At 37.5% G+C, this 20,636-nt stretch overlaps 1 protein-coding gene across 1 annotated transcript in view; it reads left to right on the top strand.

Annotated features, from left to right (window-relative positions):
• LOC114657499 (sodium- and chloride-dependent GABA transporter 2-like) overlaps window positions 1-20,636 on the top strand; it is a 151,319-nt gene that overhangs the window by 41,928 nt on the left and 88,755 nt on the right. The window contains exons 3-6 of the mRNA XM_028809366.2: window positions 1,007-1,141; window positions 1,837-1,977; window positions 16,667-16,754; window positions 17,527-17,659. Coding sequence (XP_028665199.1) covers window positions 1,007-1,141; window positions 1,837-1,977; window positions 16,667-16,754; window positions 17,527-17,659 — 497 coding nt within the window. The remainder of the gene's footprint in view (window positions 1-1,006; window positions 1,142-1,836; window positions 1,978-16,666; window positions 16,755-17,526; window positions 17,660-20,636) is intronic.

The raw sequence follows: 20,636 nt of genomic DNA, 5'->3' as shown, positions 1-20,636 counted from the left end.
TTATAGGACATGCTTTTATTGTGAGCAGTGAACATGGTGATACACTGGATAGGACTACCGCCTCATTGCTCGAAACACTTTGGTTTTAGCCACTCTCTTTGGGATTTATTTCTGTGAAATATAAAATGCCCCCTGGTAATCAGCATATCCTGGTAGGATTCCAGTGTTGAATGAATACTGAAATGTCGTCAACCATTCTAAACAAGAGTGTTCTTTTCTAAATTAGGGCAATAAGAACTTCTTTTTCATTTGTTTGACCAATTTCCAAAGCATTTTAATGGGCAATGCTACCTCTGTGTTTAAATATTTTTTCCTTGCTTCCCTGCATTTATACTTCTGATACATGCTATCGATTCCTCAATAACGTGAAATGCCAAACCCTTTACTAAAGGCAGTATGCTTTTCAATGCTTTGCAAACACAATATTAACTTTCTTTTCTTTACATCCAGACAAGAGTAGTGTACTTTCCATTTTACCTTTTTACTGTCACACTGTCGGAATTATGAGAAATCCAAACTGTTACCAAATCCCCTGTCCTCTTCTCCACTAGCATCAACAGCAGCAATACCTTTGGTGCAAAGTTCTTTCATTTAGACCAATTGTCTCTGTTGCCCTTTGTCTTTTGGTGAACAGTAGATTATTGTGATGTGGTTACTTTAATTTGCAGGTTTTACAGTGCAGTACACTACAGGAACTCTTGTTATGTGACTCTGCCATTGTAAATGTTTAGCTGGAATAAGCGCCTTGAAAATGGGAAAGGTGCTTTATAAATTAAATGTATTTTTAGTTTGTTATTAATGTAATTCACCAGTTGTCACTTAACCTCTGGAGAGGACAAAATAGAAAGGAAATGCTTCATTTTAATCTGTATCCTTAAATTGTTGTTACACAGATTTATTATGCTGTAATAGATTAATTAATAAAAATAGCTAAAAAGTGATGTTTGTCAGAACAATAGCTATGCAAAAAATGTTACAGAAATTATTTTTGCTTGTTTCCAAACAGGAGCTTTCTTCATTCCATACCTCATCTTCCTCTTCAGCTGTGGAATTCCAGTGTTTTTCCTGGAGACTTCCCTGGGGCAGTACACCAATGAAGGGGGAATTACATGCTGGAGAAAAATCAGCCCTCTTTTTGAAGGTAATCTTTTAGTGAATCATATCAATCTAATGAAACCAACTGACAGTACAGCCCACACAATTAACTTAAATGCGTTACTAGCGAAGCGTGTTGGTCTCCAAGTATGGATGCTCCAGCAGACCCCACTCAGGATTAAGAGGGTTAGAAACTGACTGACTCATTTCTTAATAAGTCAATACTTTTTACGTCCGATTTGAACATTACCTATAAAAGAAAATAAAGAAGCATGAAATATGTAATAAATTAGCACTTATACTTTTATTCTACAATGCTAAAAAGAAATACAAGCATTGAAAGCATTTAAAAGATGAGAGAAAATAAGAAATAATAAGAAAATAAGTTATCTGGTGTACTGAAACACACTCCATTCTGACCGCACATCTGCCAGACATTCTTAAATATCTCTTCTACTTACTACTACATTATTGCATTATTGCAGTTTGATTCATTTTACCAGATTCATTTATTTAAATTGTTCTAAGAAAAATGCAAAAAAAAGTGAAGTGGAAATAACAAGACTGATCACTAAAAATATCTGCTTTACACACAAAACTCAGGCATCAAAATGATCTACAACAGCTCCACAATTGCAAATTACTTTTGATTAAGTTCATTGTTTATTGTTTTACTCCTTCTGGTGTTCTCTTTTTTGCTTTATAAAAATAAGTAAGGATGCCACTTTCTTTTTTGCGCAGGCATTGGTTACGCTACCCAAGTGATTGTTGGCTTGCTAAATTTCTATTACATCATCGTCCTGGCTTGGGCTCTTTACTTTTTGTACAACTCCTTTACCTGGGACTTGCCTTGGGCCACCTGTAACAATGACTGGAACACCGGTAGGTTGGCATTGCATTTTATTTGTAAACCTAAAATTTTGTAAGCCTATGGAGACTGGAATTCTGTGCAGTATGTTGGTTTCAATTGAGCCATCACTCTCCCTGCTAGAAACACAGGAGTCTGAAGATCTTGTAAGGTCACAAGTGCAATGGCTGTATACAAGAATCAATGGATGTGTTCTCTGACTTGCCTGATTCAATGCAGCAACATAATTGTAAACATTGCTGCAAATAATTTTGTCTAACAATTCATTCATTTTTTCATTACAAAGATATACATTTTGATTATTTCATGTAATTTTATATTTTTCATCCCTGAACCATTTTCACCATCTCATGATGTTTTTTCACAAAACACATTTTTTATCTGTCACTTATAATTTTCACACTGTAATGAATTAGATATCAATATTCTATTTTAATTATAATTTGCTTGATTTTAATATTGTCTAGTATTTAAATCTATGCTTGAAACAAAACAGTTTTTTAATTTGATAATAATGAATGATATGGCTTCAATTGAACAAGATGATGAATCCTCTGTCAGCAGGTAGCAGCACATCTGGCCTGTCCGGTCATTCCACTTTCACTGGAATGTAACAAACACACCTCAGTGTGACGCAGGCAGTCGATCGGTGGACTTGTAAATGATCAGTGGGGAGTTCAAATAATTTATATGATGGTCTTTAGAGGTTGTGCGAACAGTTCTGATGTTTTTTACTATGTTTGTGGAAAGCTAAAATAATAGAAACAGGACCTAACAGATTTTGTAAAAGCTGATTAAGCTTACTTTGGAATAAAACTTTGTGACCAGGATAAGCAGTGGGCCCCTCAAAGTGTCTATTCTGTCTGTGGTGAGGAACTAAAGCAACTGACAAAAGGTAAGAAGAAGGTGCTTGCTTTTGGTACTCTAGTGATATGGAGAGAACCCAAAATCATATTGATGATTGGTATTTATGCTCCTTGAAAATTCAAATATCTAACAAAATAAATCAGAAAGAAATTATTTATCCTCCACCTGTATATATACACTCACTGGCCACTTTATTAGGTATACATTACTAGTACCAGATTGGACGCCCTTTTGCTTTCAGAACTGCTGTAATTCTTCATAGCATAGATTCAAAACAGTGCTGAAAATATTCCTCAATGATTCTGGTCCATATTGACATGATAGCATCATGCAGGTGCTGCAGATTTGTCAGCTGCACATCCATGATGTGAATCTCCTGTTCCACCACATTCCAAAGATACTCTACTGCTTTGAGATCTGATGACTGTGGAGGCCATTTGAGTACAGTGAACTCATTGTCATGTTCAAGAAACCAGTTTGAGATGATTTGAGCTTTGTGACATGGCATGTTATCCTGCTGGAAGTATCCATCAGAAGATGGGACACTGCGGTCATAAAATAATGGACATAGGCAGCAACAATACTCAGGAAGTATTTGGCATTGTGCCAAGATATCCCCCACTCCATTACACCACCACCTGCAGCCTCAACCATTCATATAAGGCAGGATGGATCCATACTTTTGTGTTGTTGATCCTACCATCTGAATGTCGCAGCAGAAATTGAGACTCATCAGACCAGGCAATGTTTTGTAATCTTCTGTTGTCCAATTCTGGTGAGCCCATGTGAACTATAGCCGCGGTTTCCTGTTCTTAGCTGACAGGAGTGGCCTCTGGTGTTGCCTCCTGCTGCTGTAGCCCATCTGTTTCAAGGTTCAACTTGTTGTGCATTTAGAGATGCTCTTCTGTGTGCCTCGGTTGTAACGAGTAGTTATTTGAGTTACTGTTGCCTTTCAATTAGCTCGAACCAGTCTGGCCATTCTCCTCTGACCTCTGGTATCAACAAGGCATTTTCACCCAGACAACTCCCGCTCACTGGATGTTTTATCTTTTTTCTGACCATTCTTTGTAAACCCTAGAGATGGTTGTATGTGAAAATCCCAGTACATCAGCAGTTTCTGAAATACTCAGACCAGCGTCTCTGGCACCAACAACCACGCCACATTTAAAGTCACTTAAATCACCTTTCTTTCCCATTCTGATGCTTGGTTTGAACTTCAGCAGGTCATCTTGACACTGTCTACATGCCTAAATGCATTAAGTTGCTGCCACGTGATTGGCTGTTTAGTTATCTCCATTAACAAGCAGTTATAACTAATAAAGTGGCCAGTGAGTGTATATATAAAGTGATAAGACGTCCATCTGTCCAGTGTCTGTGCCTTTGCTTTGCTGTGGCTTTGCTGTCCAGCCTCCATAAGAGTATAGGAATATCTGATGAACAAAGGCTAGTAGCCGGCATAAGATAGTAAACTGTCTGGCATTCATTCACACATGCAGGCAGGCCAGCAGTCAGGGCATACACAACTCCCATTTTTCTTTCTGAGTGGTACAGCAGAGCAAATAATTTACAATTTTTATCCATATAAAAATAAAATAGTTACAGCTTGGTGCCAAAACATCATCAGACCTAGCTTGGTGGATCCAGATAAAGTGCTGCAATCACTTAAGCTTAATGTAACAAAGCAGATTGTCAAAGATCTATCAGAAGATTGAGCCTGTTTGATATGGTTATGCTGAAAGCTTCTGCTTTTGTCGGAGGTGAAATTGAAAATATTAGAAAAGTGATTTCTGAAGAAGAATTTGATGATGTGATGAACAAGTTTTTAGGTAACAATAAATACCCAAATTATACAGAAACTGTGAAAAATGTATTAGTTAAGTTTAAAGAATTGAGTTGCAACGTGAGATCAACTATTGGATTTGCATTTCAAAATTTCCCCTGAAAATCTTGGAATAGTGAGCAAAGAGCAGGATGGAAGATTCCATCAAGATATCCATGATTGGAATGAAGGTATCAGGAATGTTGGGATGTCAGTATGAAAGAGGAATAGGAATGCATCCTGAAACAGCATAGAAACGATGGGCCACAAAATGAAAAAACTAAGAAGTGACAAAAGCTAGAGATGTTTATATGGCTGTTAATGAATATGGATTGTTGTTTTCTTTGCGTATATGTTTAAAATATTAGATTGACTAAATATTTTCATGTTAAATTGATTTAGAACAATATTACATAAATGAATAAATTGTATAATTTGTTACATGTTAATGAAATTTCTTTTTAATTTTGTACTTAAATGTGATGTGGTAGAAATGTTCTAATTGTATTTTTTCATTGTGTTCATGAATGCAAATAAATATAACTATTCAAAATTATAACAATTTTTTATGAGCTTAATTTTGCAGACCTGTGTTATCAGTACACTCTCTGTCCAGTTCAGGGTAGTGTTGAGTAAGTTACTTTTAAATGATAGTATATTAAATAGTACATATTACTTTAAAAAATAACACAAAGTATTCAAAAATATTGCTTTTTATTAAGTAGTTGTCAAATTTCAGAAAAGGGTTCAAACTCTTTTTCATGTCGTTTTTGTTAATTTTTGTGCCATTTGTTTAAGTTAATGTTGCATTTGTTAATTAAGTGCATTATTGTGTGTTTTTGATCTTGTCTACTGTATATGTTATACAGTATTACCCCGACACAAAACAGTAATATTATTGCATAACTTGTTATATTAGTAGCTTGTAACACTCAAGTCTGGTTCAGAGTCATGGGGGCACCATTGGCATAATTTGCCAAGTACAGTATATATCTCTGTAGCTCAAAGCCTCCACCCTGAAGCTCCAAGTAAGCTGCGTTGATTTCAATTGGCAGTCCAAGTAGGTGGAGCTGACCCCAGTGGGCACCAATAAAATTTAGATGGAAACCTCTAGAGCTCAACCCTTTTACATTATGGTTAATGCATTCCAGTTGAAGTGGGAAGCTGAAATTTCTGAGTCCCTAAAGTCTTTCAAGTCCGAGTTTGTGCAGCTTCGGATCATGATGTCAATCCAAAATGACAATGTACACCGCAAACCTTCGGAAAGCTGTAGTATTATACTGTTTATTAGCAATTCTGCCAATTTGTGTCTCATTAAAGCAGTCGTACACACAACACTGTCGAACTTCTCTCTGTGGACATGTTTCTGCAGTGTTTGGATATGCAAAATACCATGAAATTCTTTGTTATCATCTGCGTTTATTCCAATGGAGCAAGCACAGCAAAGGTTTTCCTGTAGAGTTCTATATTAAACGGTCAATGGCAAAATGTGATTTTTAAATAAGTAATTTTGTCCTGGATCATGCAGTCTCCAAACGGTGATTGGGCTGCTTGGCTGATCAAGCATTCACGTGCAAATGTGAGCATGTCAGTCAGGTGCCTCATTTACACTTCAGAGTAGGTAGAGGACAACACCTGCACCCAGTTCAGCAGTAAAAAGGAAGCCTGCATGTCTACCTCTTGATACCAACAGACTGGCTGAGGGAGACATTTATGGGGTTTGGAGAAGAGTTCTATAGATGCCGGCAGACTGGTGGCAGGACCCCCAAACTCGGGATTAATGGAAGACTGCAGCTGTCAGCGGGCATGTCTTCATGCTGCAATGTTCTGATGGAATAAGCTGAGGAGACGCTAGGTTTTAGAGTGAGGCACTGGGGCTCAGGTCTGTTTTTAAAAGAAGAACCAGCCTGTTATTTTAACCAAATTTTTATTGGAGTATTTATTTGGATTTTAGCTTCCACTGGACACTTGGATTTTATGGATCATTTATTTATTGACTGTTTTTCAAAGAACTTGCTTTGCACTTTTTGAACATTTTTGTTTGGTTTTAAAAACACTGAACACTTTGCACCAACCCTTTGCTGACTGCGTGTGTCCTCATTTGTGTCGGCTCATCTTGGTTCATGACTATTGACGGTCAAAAAGCTTCATATTGTTTTTATGAATGTTTTACTGTGACGCCTCCAACATACAACCTTTGAGATAAATGGAACACAACATAAGATTAGAGCTGTGAGGGTTGTCTGACTCACAATTTGTCAAGTACTGTCAAGTAAGGCTCCGGGCTGCAGAGATACCAGAGTTCCATTTGCTTCAAAGTGGGAATTCACCTTTGGTATGAGTTCCTCAGGGCTTAAGGGACATGCATGCATTCATCTTTGGAAATCTCATATGTCTTTGAAGCGTGGGAGAAAAAACAAAGTGGCTGGTGAAAAACAATCTTATGAGGTGGTTGTGCTAAACACTGTGCCATAAAATAAGGCATCAATAAATATTATGCTTTTAATACAGTGCTTACTTGATTCCAAGATTCTATCAATTCCCTAATGCCCTCTAGATACTGTATATAGATACTTCTTCATGACACAATAAAAACACCAATAACAGTGTGCATTTCTGGCAAATACCATGGCCCTGCCATTAAAGATGTACAGAGCCATTCTGCCAGTCCTTTAAACTCCATACAGAGCTGATGCCTGAAAATCCTCTTCTGTAAAACAGATCAAAGTACCTAGAGAAGTGCTTTCCAGACTTTTTACATGGTTACCCCCCATGCCCCAGGGTCTTTGAAATTTCTGCTTGACATCTCATCTTAATAGACCTGTGCATTTACATATAAGGCATATTTTAGAAGGGGAGTAGTGAAAAAGACATGTTTACATTTACAAATACATTTTTAATGAAAAGCTTTCTACAATTAGTAACTCACATATGGCTCATGAGTTTTATAAATTTCTTTGATGTTGTAGGGACATCAGACTTAATGCCTGTTGGCCATATCTTTAAAGCAGTCCACTTCATCAATATTCAAAACATGTTACATGCAGCCTTCAATACTGTAACTGTTAGATTTCTCCAAGATCCTCTTCAATTTGTGTTTCATATATAGATCGTATCTAAATATAATTTAGCTGAATGGCATTAAAATGCATCTCCAGTGCCTGCTCACATTTCTCTGAACAGCACAGCACAGCACAGCACATTGCAGCTACAAACCTGGACTAAGAATGGAAACTGGAAACTCGTAATGACCCAACAAGAAAAACTGAAAAGAAGGTGATACTTCATACTGCCATAAAGAACTTAGTGTTTTGATAAGATATGATAATTTAATGAACAAGATGGTAGGTTTAACTGCACCTTGAGAGTGTCATTTAGCAATCAATATATCCACCAGAAAAATTCTGCTCAATAAGAGGTCTTCTATACACTGGATGCAGAAATGGTGAAGCAGCAATGTTCTGCACCAAATCTGTCTGATAGAATCCAGGAAATCTTATACTGCAGGAATCATGGCTGGCTAGTTGAACTAGAGGGAGGTTTTTCCAGTTAGTCCGTGTTGCTGCACCAGTGTAGTAGTGGTAAGGGAAGCCGTGGGAAGATGAAAGGATGGCTAGAGGACAAATATAAAAAGAGAAGAGAAGAGAGTCTAGTGCAAGTCCATTAGGAACTTCTTTAAAGAGCTGAAACAGGAATTATAACAATGGCAAAGCCACTGTAGTTGCCATTGAGGGAAGCTGAGGACTGTGCTAATTTATGGGAGATGTATGTTGTTCTGTGGCCACTTGTTTGTAATCTGTAGTTCTCTGTATTGGTGTAGTTAGTGTTAAGTTCTCAATAGGTACAGATTGTTTTATATGGATGCATTTTGTATACTGGGGCCAGTGTTTCACCCACCTAAGGCAAGTTAGATATTTTTTCCACCCCTTTGCCCTCCCCATACAGAATACCCTTATTACACTGTATGAAACGATACACTTAATCCACATACAATGCATATTGCGATTCAGGCATCATTGTAACAATAGACAAAATAATAAATAAAAGTATATATTATATTTTGAAAACATTAAAAAGAATGTTTTAAAACAATAAAACACACAAAACAGGCATAAAAAACATTTAAAATATTTACATTTGTCATTGCTTCTGTTTGACCCTTCAAAAATATTTTTATTTAGTTTTGTAATTGCTAAATTGATTGTGACATGAAGCTCAAGTGTTTCACTCATCCTGCATGGTCCTCTCTGTCGGCAATTCCAGACATCATCCTAAATGTTAAAAAGGCACCTGCACTTTTTAACTAAACTTGTGTATTTCAGACTAAAGAGGCTTTTAACAAACAGTGTACACATGACTAACACGTTAATGATACAGTATTCCAGAAATTAACAAAATATTACAAAAAGACATAATCAATTATAAAAGATAAGACACAGCAGAAATGAACAGTTGAGACACCAGCTGGTGATCCCTGTATATTATGAAAAATAATTTGCGCAAATGGTGAAACGCAAGCAAAAACATTTTGTCTATCCAGACGGGAGTCCTTGTATTAGATTACTTTTTTCAGTAGGCAGTAACCTTTATATGTGCTCTGTCCCAGAAGGGGAGGTGCTTGGATGGAAGTGGGTGTGTCCTCAGTTGTCCTTGACTCTTGGATCCTCTTGTCTGCAGATAAAAGTGAAGAATGTGTAAATGACAGTGCCCTCTCACATCCCAGGGTGGTATCATATTCGATGTACAAGCTCTGAGACTCCATACTATTCAAGCGTGTGTGACACAATTTGATATGTGACAATCAGGAACATGAATGCCAATATGATGCACTGACATGACTGTAGGTTCAAAATGCACATGCACTGTTTTAATTCTCCAAAGTTCGTGCTTGTGTTATGGCATTCAGCTAAACTTGAAACTTAGAAATAAAAATAATATACCTCATAATTTTTAAAGGCAGTATATAAATAAGGACCTGGATGTGTATATAATTATTATTATAATTAAGATTCATTTTTAAATTATTATTTTGTATTGTAAAAATAAAATGCTGTAGCATAAACATGACACCCTTACCAAAGTGCTGCCTGAGATTATTGCCTTGTCACCTCAGCCCATGCTCCATCCCTGGTGTAAGCAGTTCAATAAATTGAATTGAACTGAACAGGCAACTTATCCAAGGTGTGCCCTGTCTTGAGTCCAGATCAACAGGGATAGGCTCCAACACCCTGCAACCTTAAGCTGGAGAAAAGTGTGGATGGATAAATAGAATTAAATCTCAAGCTGCAGAAAGGTGGAAGTCATATTACAATACCAAACTGTGAAAAGCTCAAATCCTGTTTACCAACAATTTGCTAGGTTACATTAATTTTGACAGCTTTGGGCCACAGTTACTATTCAAAACCTTTGACTATGTGTGAAGATTTTCAAAACAAATAAAACAATATGAATTATTGTCTCATATAAGTGCAAACATGAAACCCTTATTTGTGGAAAAATATGCTGTTCACACATGACAAACATCTTTTGATGAGTTAAAAGAATCAATGTAAATAAAATGTAATGCATGTTCCATAGGGATCTGATGGCAGAGTCTTTACAATTGCAATTAGTGCTCAGTTCTGCTGGGCACACAACTGCACACACTGCTGTCACTCCACTTATAACCATTCTTGCATTTCTTACTTATTAAATTGATGGAATAGACTGAAATATTCATGCTTAGAGTCTCAAAATCTAATTATGAACAAAAGCAGAACTTTAAACAGGATATGTTGGAAAACACGCCATTATCAAAGATGTACATAAAAGTTCAATGTCGGCAGGAGCTCAAGCCTTGTACAAAGTCACTCAAGTAAATAATTTATATTGACAGGGCCTTGTAATTTGGTCTCATTATTATTAAAGTATTAGATTATAAGCCATACAATTTTTTATTGGAGAGAAAACAGGGTAGACCATACTGCCGTAATATATACTGGAAGCATACGAGGGAATAATATGAACTGATAGCAGGAAAGAATGTGATTTCCAAAATGGTTTTAATAAGGTGTCACAGGGGGAATAATCATTAGGTATTTAGGACATGGAGTGCAGGATTGTCCTAAAAACGTAGAAAACAAAAGGTTATGCTACTGTGGCAGTGGAGCCCCATAGTGCTCAGTTTGCACAACTAGCGATGAGAGTCAACGGGCGGGTAAAAACTCACTATGTGTCTGGCCGGGTGTGTTATGATGTACAGAAAAGATCACATGCAAATTGCTGTAACCACTAAGGGATGCTCTTGTAATGTCTGCAAATGCTACACCATAGAAAAGGAAAGATGTTTAATATAAGGAATAACTAAAACAGTAAAAAAATGACTAAAAAAAAAAAAAAACCAAAAGCGTTGCAGCTTCTCTGGGCCTTTCTGCTTTTATTCCAGTGCATATCTATCAATTGGGGTGGTTTATCCACTAATACATTGATTTTCTACTCAAAATGTCCCTTCAACCTCCGGTCTTTCTCTCTCTGTCTCCCAAATGATATCCTTTCTTTCTTCTTCCTCTTGATGTCTTGTCAGATCCTCGCTCCAAACTCTCAAGTGAGAAGGTCCCTACACTTGATCCAGGCTAGAGATCCTTTTACTAGCACCTGACATCCCTGCACCATGAACCTCCGGCTATCTTAACATTCTGTATTAGGCACAGCAAGGTCTAACAAATTCCTTTTGAGAGTGTGTGATTTCTAGTGTCCCAGGGAAATATTTTGTACATCCTTGCCACTACAGTCAACCCTTGATATACGACCAGCCTGACATGCGAACAACTTGGTTTATGACCAAAATTTTTGTTTTGAATTACGACCAACATCTTGTGTTACGACCCGATTGCGGTCACGTGTATGCGCTTGTGCGATTGTAAACAAACAGCCGAGAGCGTTTGTAAGTGTCAGTCGGAGCCCAGATACATGTTTGTGGACGAAATTTTGGTCAGTGCAGTGATTTATATAATTTATTTCGATAATTGCTAAGGAAGGAAAAGAAGGTAACGAAGGTAAAGAAAGCGATCACAATCGAAACGAAGAAGGAAATTGTGTGGAAATATGAGAGTGGCGTTCGTGTGACCGATCTTGCTAATATGTACAGCATGTGTCGAAATCCACCATCTTGACAATTTTACAAAGAAAAGATTTGTATAAGGAAACTCCTTCCAAACAATAACCACCTTCCATTTCATTCTCCTCCTCCTTCCTTCCTGCAAGCCAAAGATATCAACTTAAATGGTGAGTACAGTGTGAAATTGTTGTTTCGGTTAGGCTAGGCACTTTTTATAACTTTTTAGTTAGTACATTAGAAAGATTATTGGTGTTTTTGGTAAATTATGCACATTATACAACCCTTTTTTATTAAAAAAAGTTAAGTAAGTGTTGCTGTGGGAGGTTCGGAACACATTAAGGGCATTTCCATTACTTCTTATGGGAAAAATAGTCTTGACTTACAACCAACTTGAGTTACAACCAGCCCTCGCAAACAAATTGAGTTTGTAAGTAAAGGGTCCACTGTATTTTTTGGTGCCCCTTTCTTCAATTTAGACAGGGTAACATAGATTTTCTCTGTCAGGGCCCAGTTTCCTCTGTAATGTGTCTCAGTTTTGTTTTTGACATGTAGTATCCTGCTATTATCTTGTGCATTACACCACTTTTTAAACTGTAGAACACATTTTTGAGACCACATCTTCACTATAGTATGGCACTTTTGGTTTTCAAATTGAGAGAAGTAATGGATGTCTTCAATCTTTAGGGTTATCTTTAAATCCCCATCAGTGTTCAGGCATAAATCATACTTAAGAACACACCCATTCTTTCTTGTAGCTGTTTATTCTCAATTCAGAATCTTCTGCAGTGTCCACTCTTACCGTATGCTCCCTATATTTATGTTGGCTAGTGCAAGTTCAAATGTTTGTTTCCCTGTAATCTATCAGTTGTTGAATTATCATGAATTCTGCTTTATTTTGTCCAATATGGATGTCGGGGTAAGTATTCTATAAACAATGAAAAGCTCTAAGTTGCCGCTACAAATGAATCCTATAATTGACATCTTTATTTCAACACGCTTGATGAAACTGGCTTTACCAGTTTTCTTCAGCCAACTAAAATGACGAACCAGAAGTTTAAAATGCAGGAAGTTAGTTTACACATAATTTCAATATACAGTATACCAATCAGTACACAGATAAATGGTAAGTCCTAATGTCATACTGTAATGCATAGCCCGGACCACAGACAGACACCACGCTGTTGTCACACAACACACCTTTATTCTACGTACTGGCACAGCACACAATAACCCACAGTGCTGACAATACCCTCACAGTACTCAGTCCTTTCTTCCCTTGTTCCAACAAGCTCCACTCCTGTGCTCAGTCCACTCCAGCTTCCGAGTTGTGGCAACTGTCTCCTTTTATAGAGGACCCAGAAGTGCTCTAGCTGTTCCCTGATTAGCTTCTGGCTGCACTTCCTGGTGAGATGGCAGTCCTGCACAGGAGGGCTCAGCCATTCTCCATATGCCCCCTGGTGGTGTTCGTGACCCACAGCAGGGTTGAATGTCCCTGCTCTGTGGCAGTGTAGCAAACCCGGAGGGCTGTCCTCTGTCATCTTGGCTGGGTGAGTATCCCGGCTGCCCGTTACACATACCTACATATTTGATACAATCTAAAGTTCCCAAAATAGTCAATATGTTAAAAGTCTTTGACACGCCCAATTTATTTCCAAAGAAAAGCTTCTCATCTGTCAAGTCTTTAAAAATAAAATATATTTAATTATAATTGTCTCATCGTTTATTTTATTAATTGTTTAGAACATGATGGACACAGAATATCTTAGTTACACCAGAAAGACACACCCAGAACATTTCATACAGAAATGTTAAAACACACAGGGATACATTTTTGTCTTCTGCTATAATGGACTGGTGCCCTTTCCAAAGCTATTTCTTGCCATAACTTCTATGCTGCAGAGAGCTCCATCATCCCATGACTCCGAATTTACTTGAGAATGCTCTTTTATATCTAGTTTATTGTGTTTCTTTAAATGGCACTCTAAATTACATTGTGATGGTCAGCTGTTGGGAGGAACTACTGCATACCAAACAACAATCGCTTGATTTATTGATTGATTTCAGAACCAGGAAAAATCCAGAGACAGTACTACTAGTAAATATCTACTGAGAAAATAGGGATCAGACTATAAGGTATAGTACAGCAGAGCAAAATAGAAACAAATAGAAAGCAAATGTGTCCTAATGGTTGAATATAAAATAAAGAAGAGAATATGCTGTACCCAGCTGTAGATGACATCTTAAAAATTAAAAAAACATTTTATGTATAAGCTGGTGTGAATCTATCATTCTTGGCATTCAACCAGGGGCCCATTACAGTAAGGGGCCTTTTTACCAAATCCCCTTTCCCGCTTGATGACAGGACAGAATATCTGTGAGCAGAAAAGGCCAAAGAATAACACTCACCCTGCTTGATGAAATGATGGAGTATCTGTGCACTAAAATGATCAAGGGGGACTCCCCATTGCTCAATTGTTTTGTCTTGGTAGAGAAATATATTGCTCTACTTTCCCATATTGCACAGGTGTCGAACTCCAGTCCTGGAGGGCTGCAGTGGCTGCAGGTTTTCATTCTAACCATCTTCTTCATTAGTGACCAGTTTTTTGCTGCTAATTAACTGCCTTAATTTTAATTAACTTGACTCAGGCCCCTTTGTTGTTTCTTTTTCCTTAATTAGCAGCAAAACAATAATGAGACGCAAAACGAACTGCCCACATGACCAGCTATCCACAATATCTGAAAATAAGAAGGTGAAAAAAAAAGAAAGGTGAAGGTCTCAGTAAGGCTGATCTCTCAGATCACCAAAACATTTTGACGGTGTTCTTAGAAAAAACAGAAAATCAACAATTTTGGAAATGTCTGCTGTGGCAGAATGAGAGCAGCAACAAGCCATGGAATTAAAGAACGAGTTTAATTAACAGCAAGAATCAGCTTCTCATTAAGAAACTGGTTGAAGTGAAATTGGTTGGAGTTTGAAGACCCAATTTAGCTGGTCATCTGTTGGCTCGTTTCATGTCTCATTTCTGCTTGGCTGTCATTTGATGAAGAAATTAATCAAGTCAGAGCACTGAATCCTGAAAAACAGGGCTATTAAAACAAAGGGCAAATGTGTTATTTAGCAGTGAAAACTGGTCACTGATTAGGAAAAGGATTAGAATGAAAACCTGCAGCCACTGCGGCCCTCCAGGCCCGGAGTTCAACACCCCTGCGCTATTGTATTATTAATAAGTAGCCTTTGTCAGAATGCCTCAAATCTCCCAGACTTACCACTGTTTATAAGTTATTATAGTATATAACTTCTCCCCACCTTCCTTTCAACCTCTACAACCTCAGGCAATTTGGTGTAGTAAAAGACAAGCAGGAGTTAAGTTACAATTTAAACAATGTATTATTGGTAATATTCATAAATAATAACAATATGCAAAGTACATTTGAATATTGGCAACCAAACAACCTGATTAAATGGTAATGTGTAGTTCAGATGGCACACAGACTTGTTAGTTACTTAAAAATGTCTCTAATTAAGGCATCATTTGTGGTCAGCTTTCCATTCAAAACAGGCCGCATGCCTGTTCAATATGGCTGCCGAGCTGTGCTCTTCATTGTGTTGTTCTTGTCAGTTCATGGTGTGAGATGCTCCTTCATCAGATGTTAGTAAGAAAGAGAGTGAGGTTAACCAAGCAAATTTTGTAGATGTTCTGTCCAACCTCTACAGCCAATAGGGCGTTATGGTACTTAAAAGCTTCTGATACAAGCCAATTCCAAACAGCCATACTTCAGACTAATGCGGAAATAGAACATCTTAACACCTGCCCCGCAAACCATATGTTAAGGTAAAGCCTGGCAGTTAGGCAGCCTGGCTTTCTTGCGGGGGTTGAAGGGAGAAACTTTAGCAGAGAAACATTAGCCAAACAAAAATTTCAAAGAGATTCAGTCCTAGGTTGGGGGGGGGGGGGGGTTGGGTATTATCAATAATGTAACACTAATATTACATTGCTTTGCCTAAGTTACAAATAAAGACATACAAAATATTTATCAAGTTATATGCAAAATCTCACATCACAACATCGATGAAGTAATCAACTATCTGTGAGTCTAAATGACGCAATCAATTGTTGCAGCAAAATCAAAAGTGAGAAATACTGCACTTCAATATTACAACATTAATATTAATAGTGATTTTTTTTTGCCAAGCCACATATGTGCAGAAGAAAAATTAGGAAGAATGTGGCACTATATTGTAGTTAGGTTGCCTCTCATCTTCAGTTCTCTGGCTTTATTTCATAGCCTCATCAGTGTCTATGTTCAAAACTGAATGTTCTGCCCAATTTCAAGGGGGTGTTCACACAAATTCCCATTTCTTCTTATTTTTGGAAGAGTTTAGGTTAACTTGTGAGTTTAAACTTACTAAATATATGTTTTTTGCATGGAGATTTGGCCCATGGTGGACTTTCATGCTATTCTGGACCCTGTAGGCATTACTGCTGAGATAGGCTCCAGGTTTCTGTGCCCATGTGTGTTTGGAATATGTGGGTTCAAAAGGTGAGATGGAGTGATGTTTGAACATTGTACCTCCATAGAAGCAGTTACCTTTTTGTTGTTGAATGAGTTTTTGCAGGTTGTTGACCTATTTTATTATTCTTCTTGATCATGAAATTGTGCTCCGACAAAATCCATCAATTTGTTTCCTGCAAAAATATTTTGTTCTTAACAGAATAAGAACTTCTTATTTTTTTCTTTATTTATTACAGAATATTTTTATTTCTTTTCTTTTTCCTCATTAAAAAGCACTTCTTGAAGTCCCACTGCTTTGCTCCATTGTATCTGCCACCTTAACGTCCAAAACATTTTTTTGGTTTTAAATAAAAATTGTAAAACTGAACCATGCATATCAAACATTTCTTTCTGTTTACATGACTAGGTACTTGTGTGGAATTCAGCACAAAAAACAAAACCTCAAACTGGACAATTCCTGCCAATGCCACTTCACCTGAGATTGAATTCTGGGAGTAAGTACTGATTATTGGCTTTCATTTTTATTTTAGTCTTTCTGATACCAAAAAAAAAAAAAAATCAGCAATTAAGCTAGCTGGACAGCTACAACCATGAAAATGTGCAAAATGATGTAAACGAAGAAATTCTTTCTTACAAGTCCAAACTACATGCAGCACATCACCACTCTGCGGTGCCAAAATAAACAAGAATGTATTAAAATAGAGAACTTCATTTTATTTAATAGAAACCACAGATCAGTTTACCTGCTGCACCCATTACCCATGTTTCCACTAACCTACACGTTGCCCAATTTTTGCTGACATTCAAGTGCGAGTTTCCAGGGCAGGGTGGGCAAAGGTGAGAAAACAAACAGCACAGCTGTTACAGTATGTTGTGTTCTATGAAATAAGGGAACGGAAACAGGTTAACAATATGAATTCTGGTCAAGTCGGCAACTGGAGGCATATTCTGCAGCATTTTAAAATCGTGAGGCAGTAGTGTTCTTGGCCTGTTTCTCTTAAAAATCAGTAAAAGGCAAACAAACTTTGAGCAGTTGCATTATTTCCTCAAAGTGAAACCTGGCAAACATATGCCCCATATAGTTAATGTTTGTTTGCTGACATGAAAGAGTCATAATACTAGTTAACACTTGTCACATCAAACCCATGTATCATCACATATATGAATATGAATATGTGTAAAAGTTTATATTATTCGGCCTATTTTACCAATATGTCTGTGCTTGTCAGAGGATTAATAACACCTACAATTTTCTTTGTCCTTTAGAAATCGTGTGCTGCGGATTTCTTCTGGCATTGAACACATTGGCAAGTTACAGTGGGACCTGACGCTTTGCTTGTTTCTGGCCTGGGTTGTCTGCTATTTCTGTATCTGGAAAGGAGTCAAATCAACAGGGAAGGTGAGACTCAATATCCAAACTATTGAACACACCAGGTGCTTACTAGATCACAAGGCTAGAGACTAAATCATTAACATATTTTGTAATATTTTTGTAATATTTAGAAGAAAACTCTGATCATTGTCTTCAGACATCAATACTGACCCATACTGCTATAGGCACTAGGCCACAGAAAGGTTTAATCTATGGTGTCTGATTTATAGTATAGCATTGGGAGCAGTTCTCCTAAATTATATCTGAGAAAAGAAGGATGAGGAAGGCTTGTTGAAATCATGTCAAAGCTTTCATCTTTATGGAGGATTTCAGCTGGTGTTATAAAAAGAGGGACAGATGCTGAAGAGCAATTAAGCCAGCTGCTGGAAAGGGTACTTGAAGTTCTCCTTGTAGAGAGAGAAATAGCAAAAAGAAACATTAAGGAGGGGACACTAAAGGTGTCATCACCTTCAGATCACTAGGGAACACATTTAAGTGAATTCACATGACACAACTTAGCCGGGGAGTATGCAGGTCACAGCTTTAAAAAAGGCCAGGATATGATTAATGCACAGTAGAAAGAAAAAGTTGTGTGAAGCCTTTGGAATGACCTAGTATTCAACATTAACAGCTCACAAAATGTGGTCTGATCTTCATCTGTATCACAAGTGTAGACAAAAACAACATGCTTATACCAATAACACACAAAGTATTACAGTCTTTCATGTCTTTATTAGACACACCCATCAAACATTCACATTGTACTGTGGACAAGTAAGTGAACCCTTGGATTTGATAACTGGTTGAACCTCCTTTGGTAGTAATAGGCTATAACAAGCGCTTCTTGTAGCTGCAGATAAGACCTGTGCAACATTCTGGAGAAATTTACAGACCTGCTTTAGCTCAGTCATATTCTTAGGATGTCTGGTGTCAATGGTTTTCTTGAGGTCATTCCACAGTACCTCACTGGGTTAAGGTCTGGGCTCCCAGTAAGCAAATTTTCTTTTTTTGAAGACATTCTGTAGTAGATTTACTTCAGTGTTTACAGTCATTGTCTTGTTGCATCACCAAACTTCTACTGACTTTCAGCCAACCTAACATTGTCCTGTGGGCACTCTTGATAAACTTTGAAATTTATTTTCCACTCGATAATGGCAAGCTGTCAAAGTCTTGAGTTAGCAAAGCAGCTCAAAATGATGTTGCTGTCGCCACTGTACTTCACTATTGGGATGATGTTTTTATGTTTGTATAATGTGCTCTTTTTATGCCATATGTACTGATGTATATACTTCCTTAGAAGCTTCTTTAGTACGTAAAATATTTTTTCAGTAGTACAGAGGAATATCAAGATGCTCTTTGGCAAACTTCAGCCTTGGATTGAGGTGTTTTTTGGAGACCAGTGACTTCTTCCTTGGTGTCCTGGATATGGTAGACTCACAAACAGAGATGTTAATCAGTTTTAATGATTGCTTCTAGCCTTTTGCTGTTGCTCTTGGGTTCTTTTTTACGTCATTAAGCATTCTGTGTTGTGCCTTTTGAGGTACCCCCTTCTGGGGATAACAGTACAGTACTAACTTGTCTCCATTTATACAGAATTTTTCTAAATGTGGACTAATGCATATGTAATCTCTTTGAAATGGCATTATAATATGTTCTAGTCTTTAATTCTGTGCAAGCCCTGATTGTGAAATGTTACTGATTTTGAGATTTGATTGACAATTTTGCCAAGTTGGGGGGGGGGGGGGGGGGGGGGTCTAATTGGATACAACAGCTGCAGAAAGCCGGCAAAAAATGCCTTACTGTTAGGAAGTTTAATAAGACATGGAATAAACTAAGTGCGTTCTTGTTTGGAGGTGGGGAAGGAAGTGCGCCTCGTGATAGGATGGTTAGCATTGACTTCTCCATTGGCTAGAAGAACAAAGTCCAACCCTTGCCTCACTGCTTTCACTCTCAAATAATTTTGGCAGTAATACCAATTGCCAAAAATCACATGACCACAAAACACTTGCCAAGTGCATCACTCATGCTCATATTGGAACTCACATTTGTAAAATGATCTCCAAATGTATCTCACACTTACAAAATGTGTGCTACTTGTATATGGACTTTTGGCAGTAACTAACTCTACATCACCCCGCGATGGGCTGTCACTGTGTCCAGTGATCATTCCTGCCTGCACAATTTGCTTGCTAGGACAGACCCCAGCTGCCCCCTACTCTGGATAAGCAGATGTAGAGGATGCCTTGAGCAATACTGTAATATAACCTGCCCACAACTCTCACTTACATGTCACCAATCCTTAAAAGAGTTAGAGAATTACTCTGTTCAATTTCAGTTACAGGTTAGTTAACTGTTTCAGATTTAGCCTGACAGAAATTATTTCAACTTGTTTCCCATGCCTGAAAGACACTATAGTGATTGAAATGGTAGTGTGCATGGCTTCCTCTTATGCTCGCTCATACAAACAACAGCGTGTCAGTCTGAGCAAATATCCATCACACATGACATGCAGACCTGTTGCAAAATTAAAAAAAATGTGATCTGTCTCTTTGATGAAGGCAAATAAATGGCAGAATTCACTCAAACTTTCAAGTCAGTAAACTAAGTTACACTCAAATATTATCCTATTCATGCTTTTCCTAACTTCTCAAAATAAGTGTTTATTTTTGCCACAATTAAAATATGGAGTCAAACAAACTTCAAAACACAATGTTTTCTGTCATTTAAATGTCATTAATAGTACTTGTGTCCTTTTGCATAATGATGACTGGCTTATAAGTCACCTTAGATCTCCTACAGCTGTCCTCTTGGAGTTGTGTGCTGAATTGGAGCCAACAGTACAGAAATCATAACACAAAAACCACACAATGCTTTCAGTTTCCCTGAAATTCTCTTTGGACTATATGCTGCTCACCCACTCTCTAAAGTTTATTCATATTATATACTTCTACATTTGTACTGTGTAGCTTTATCATGTATTGAAAGTTCTTTCATGTTATGTTTT

Source organism: Erpetoichthys calabaricus, chromosome 1, assembly GCF_900747795.2.
Source record: "Erpetoichthys calabaricus chromosome 1, fErpCal1.3, whole genome shotgun sequence".
NCBI classification, from domain to species: domain Eukaryota; kingdom Metazoa; phylum Chordata; class Cladistia; order Polypteriformes; family Polypteridae; genus Erpetoichthys; species Erpetoichthys calabaricus.
The sequence above is the reverse complement of the archived record's forward strand: the minus strand, read 5'-3'. Positions and strand labels throughout refer to the sequence as shown.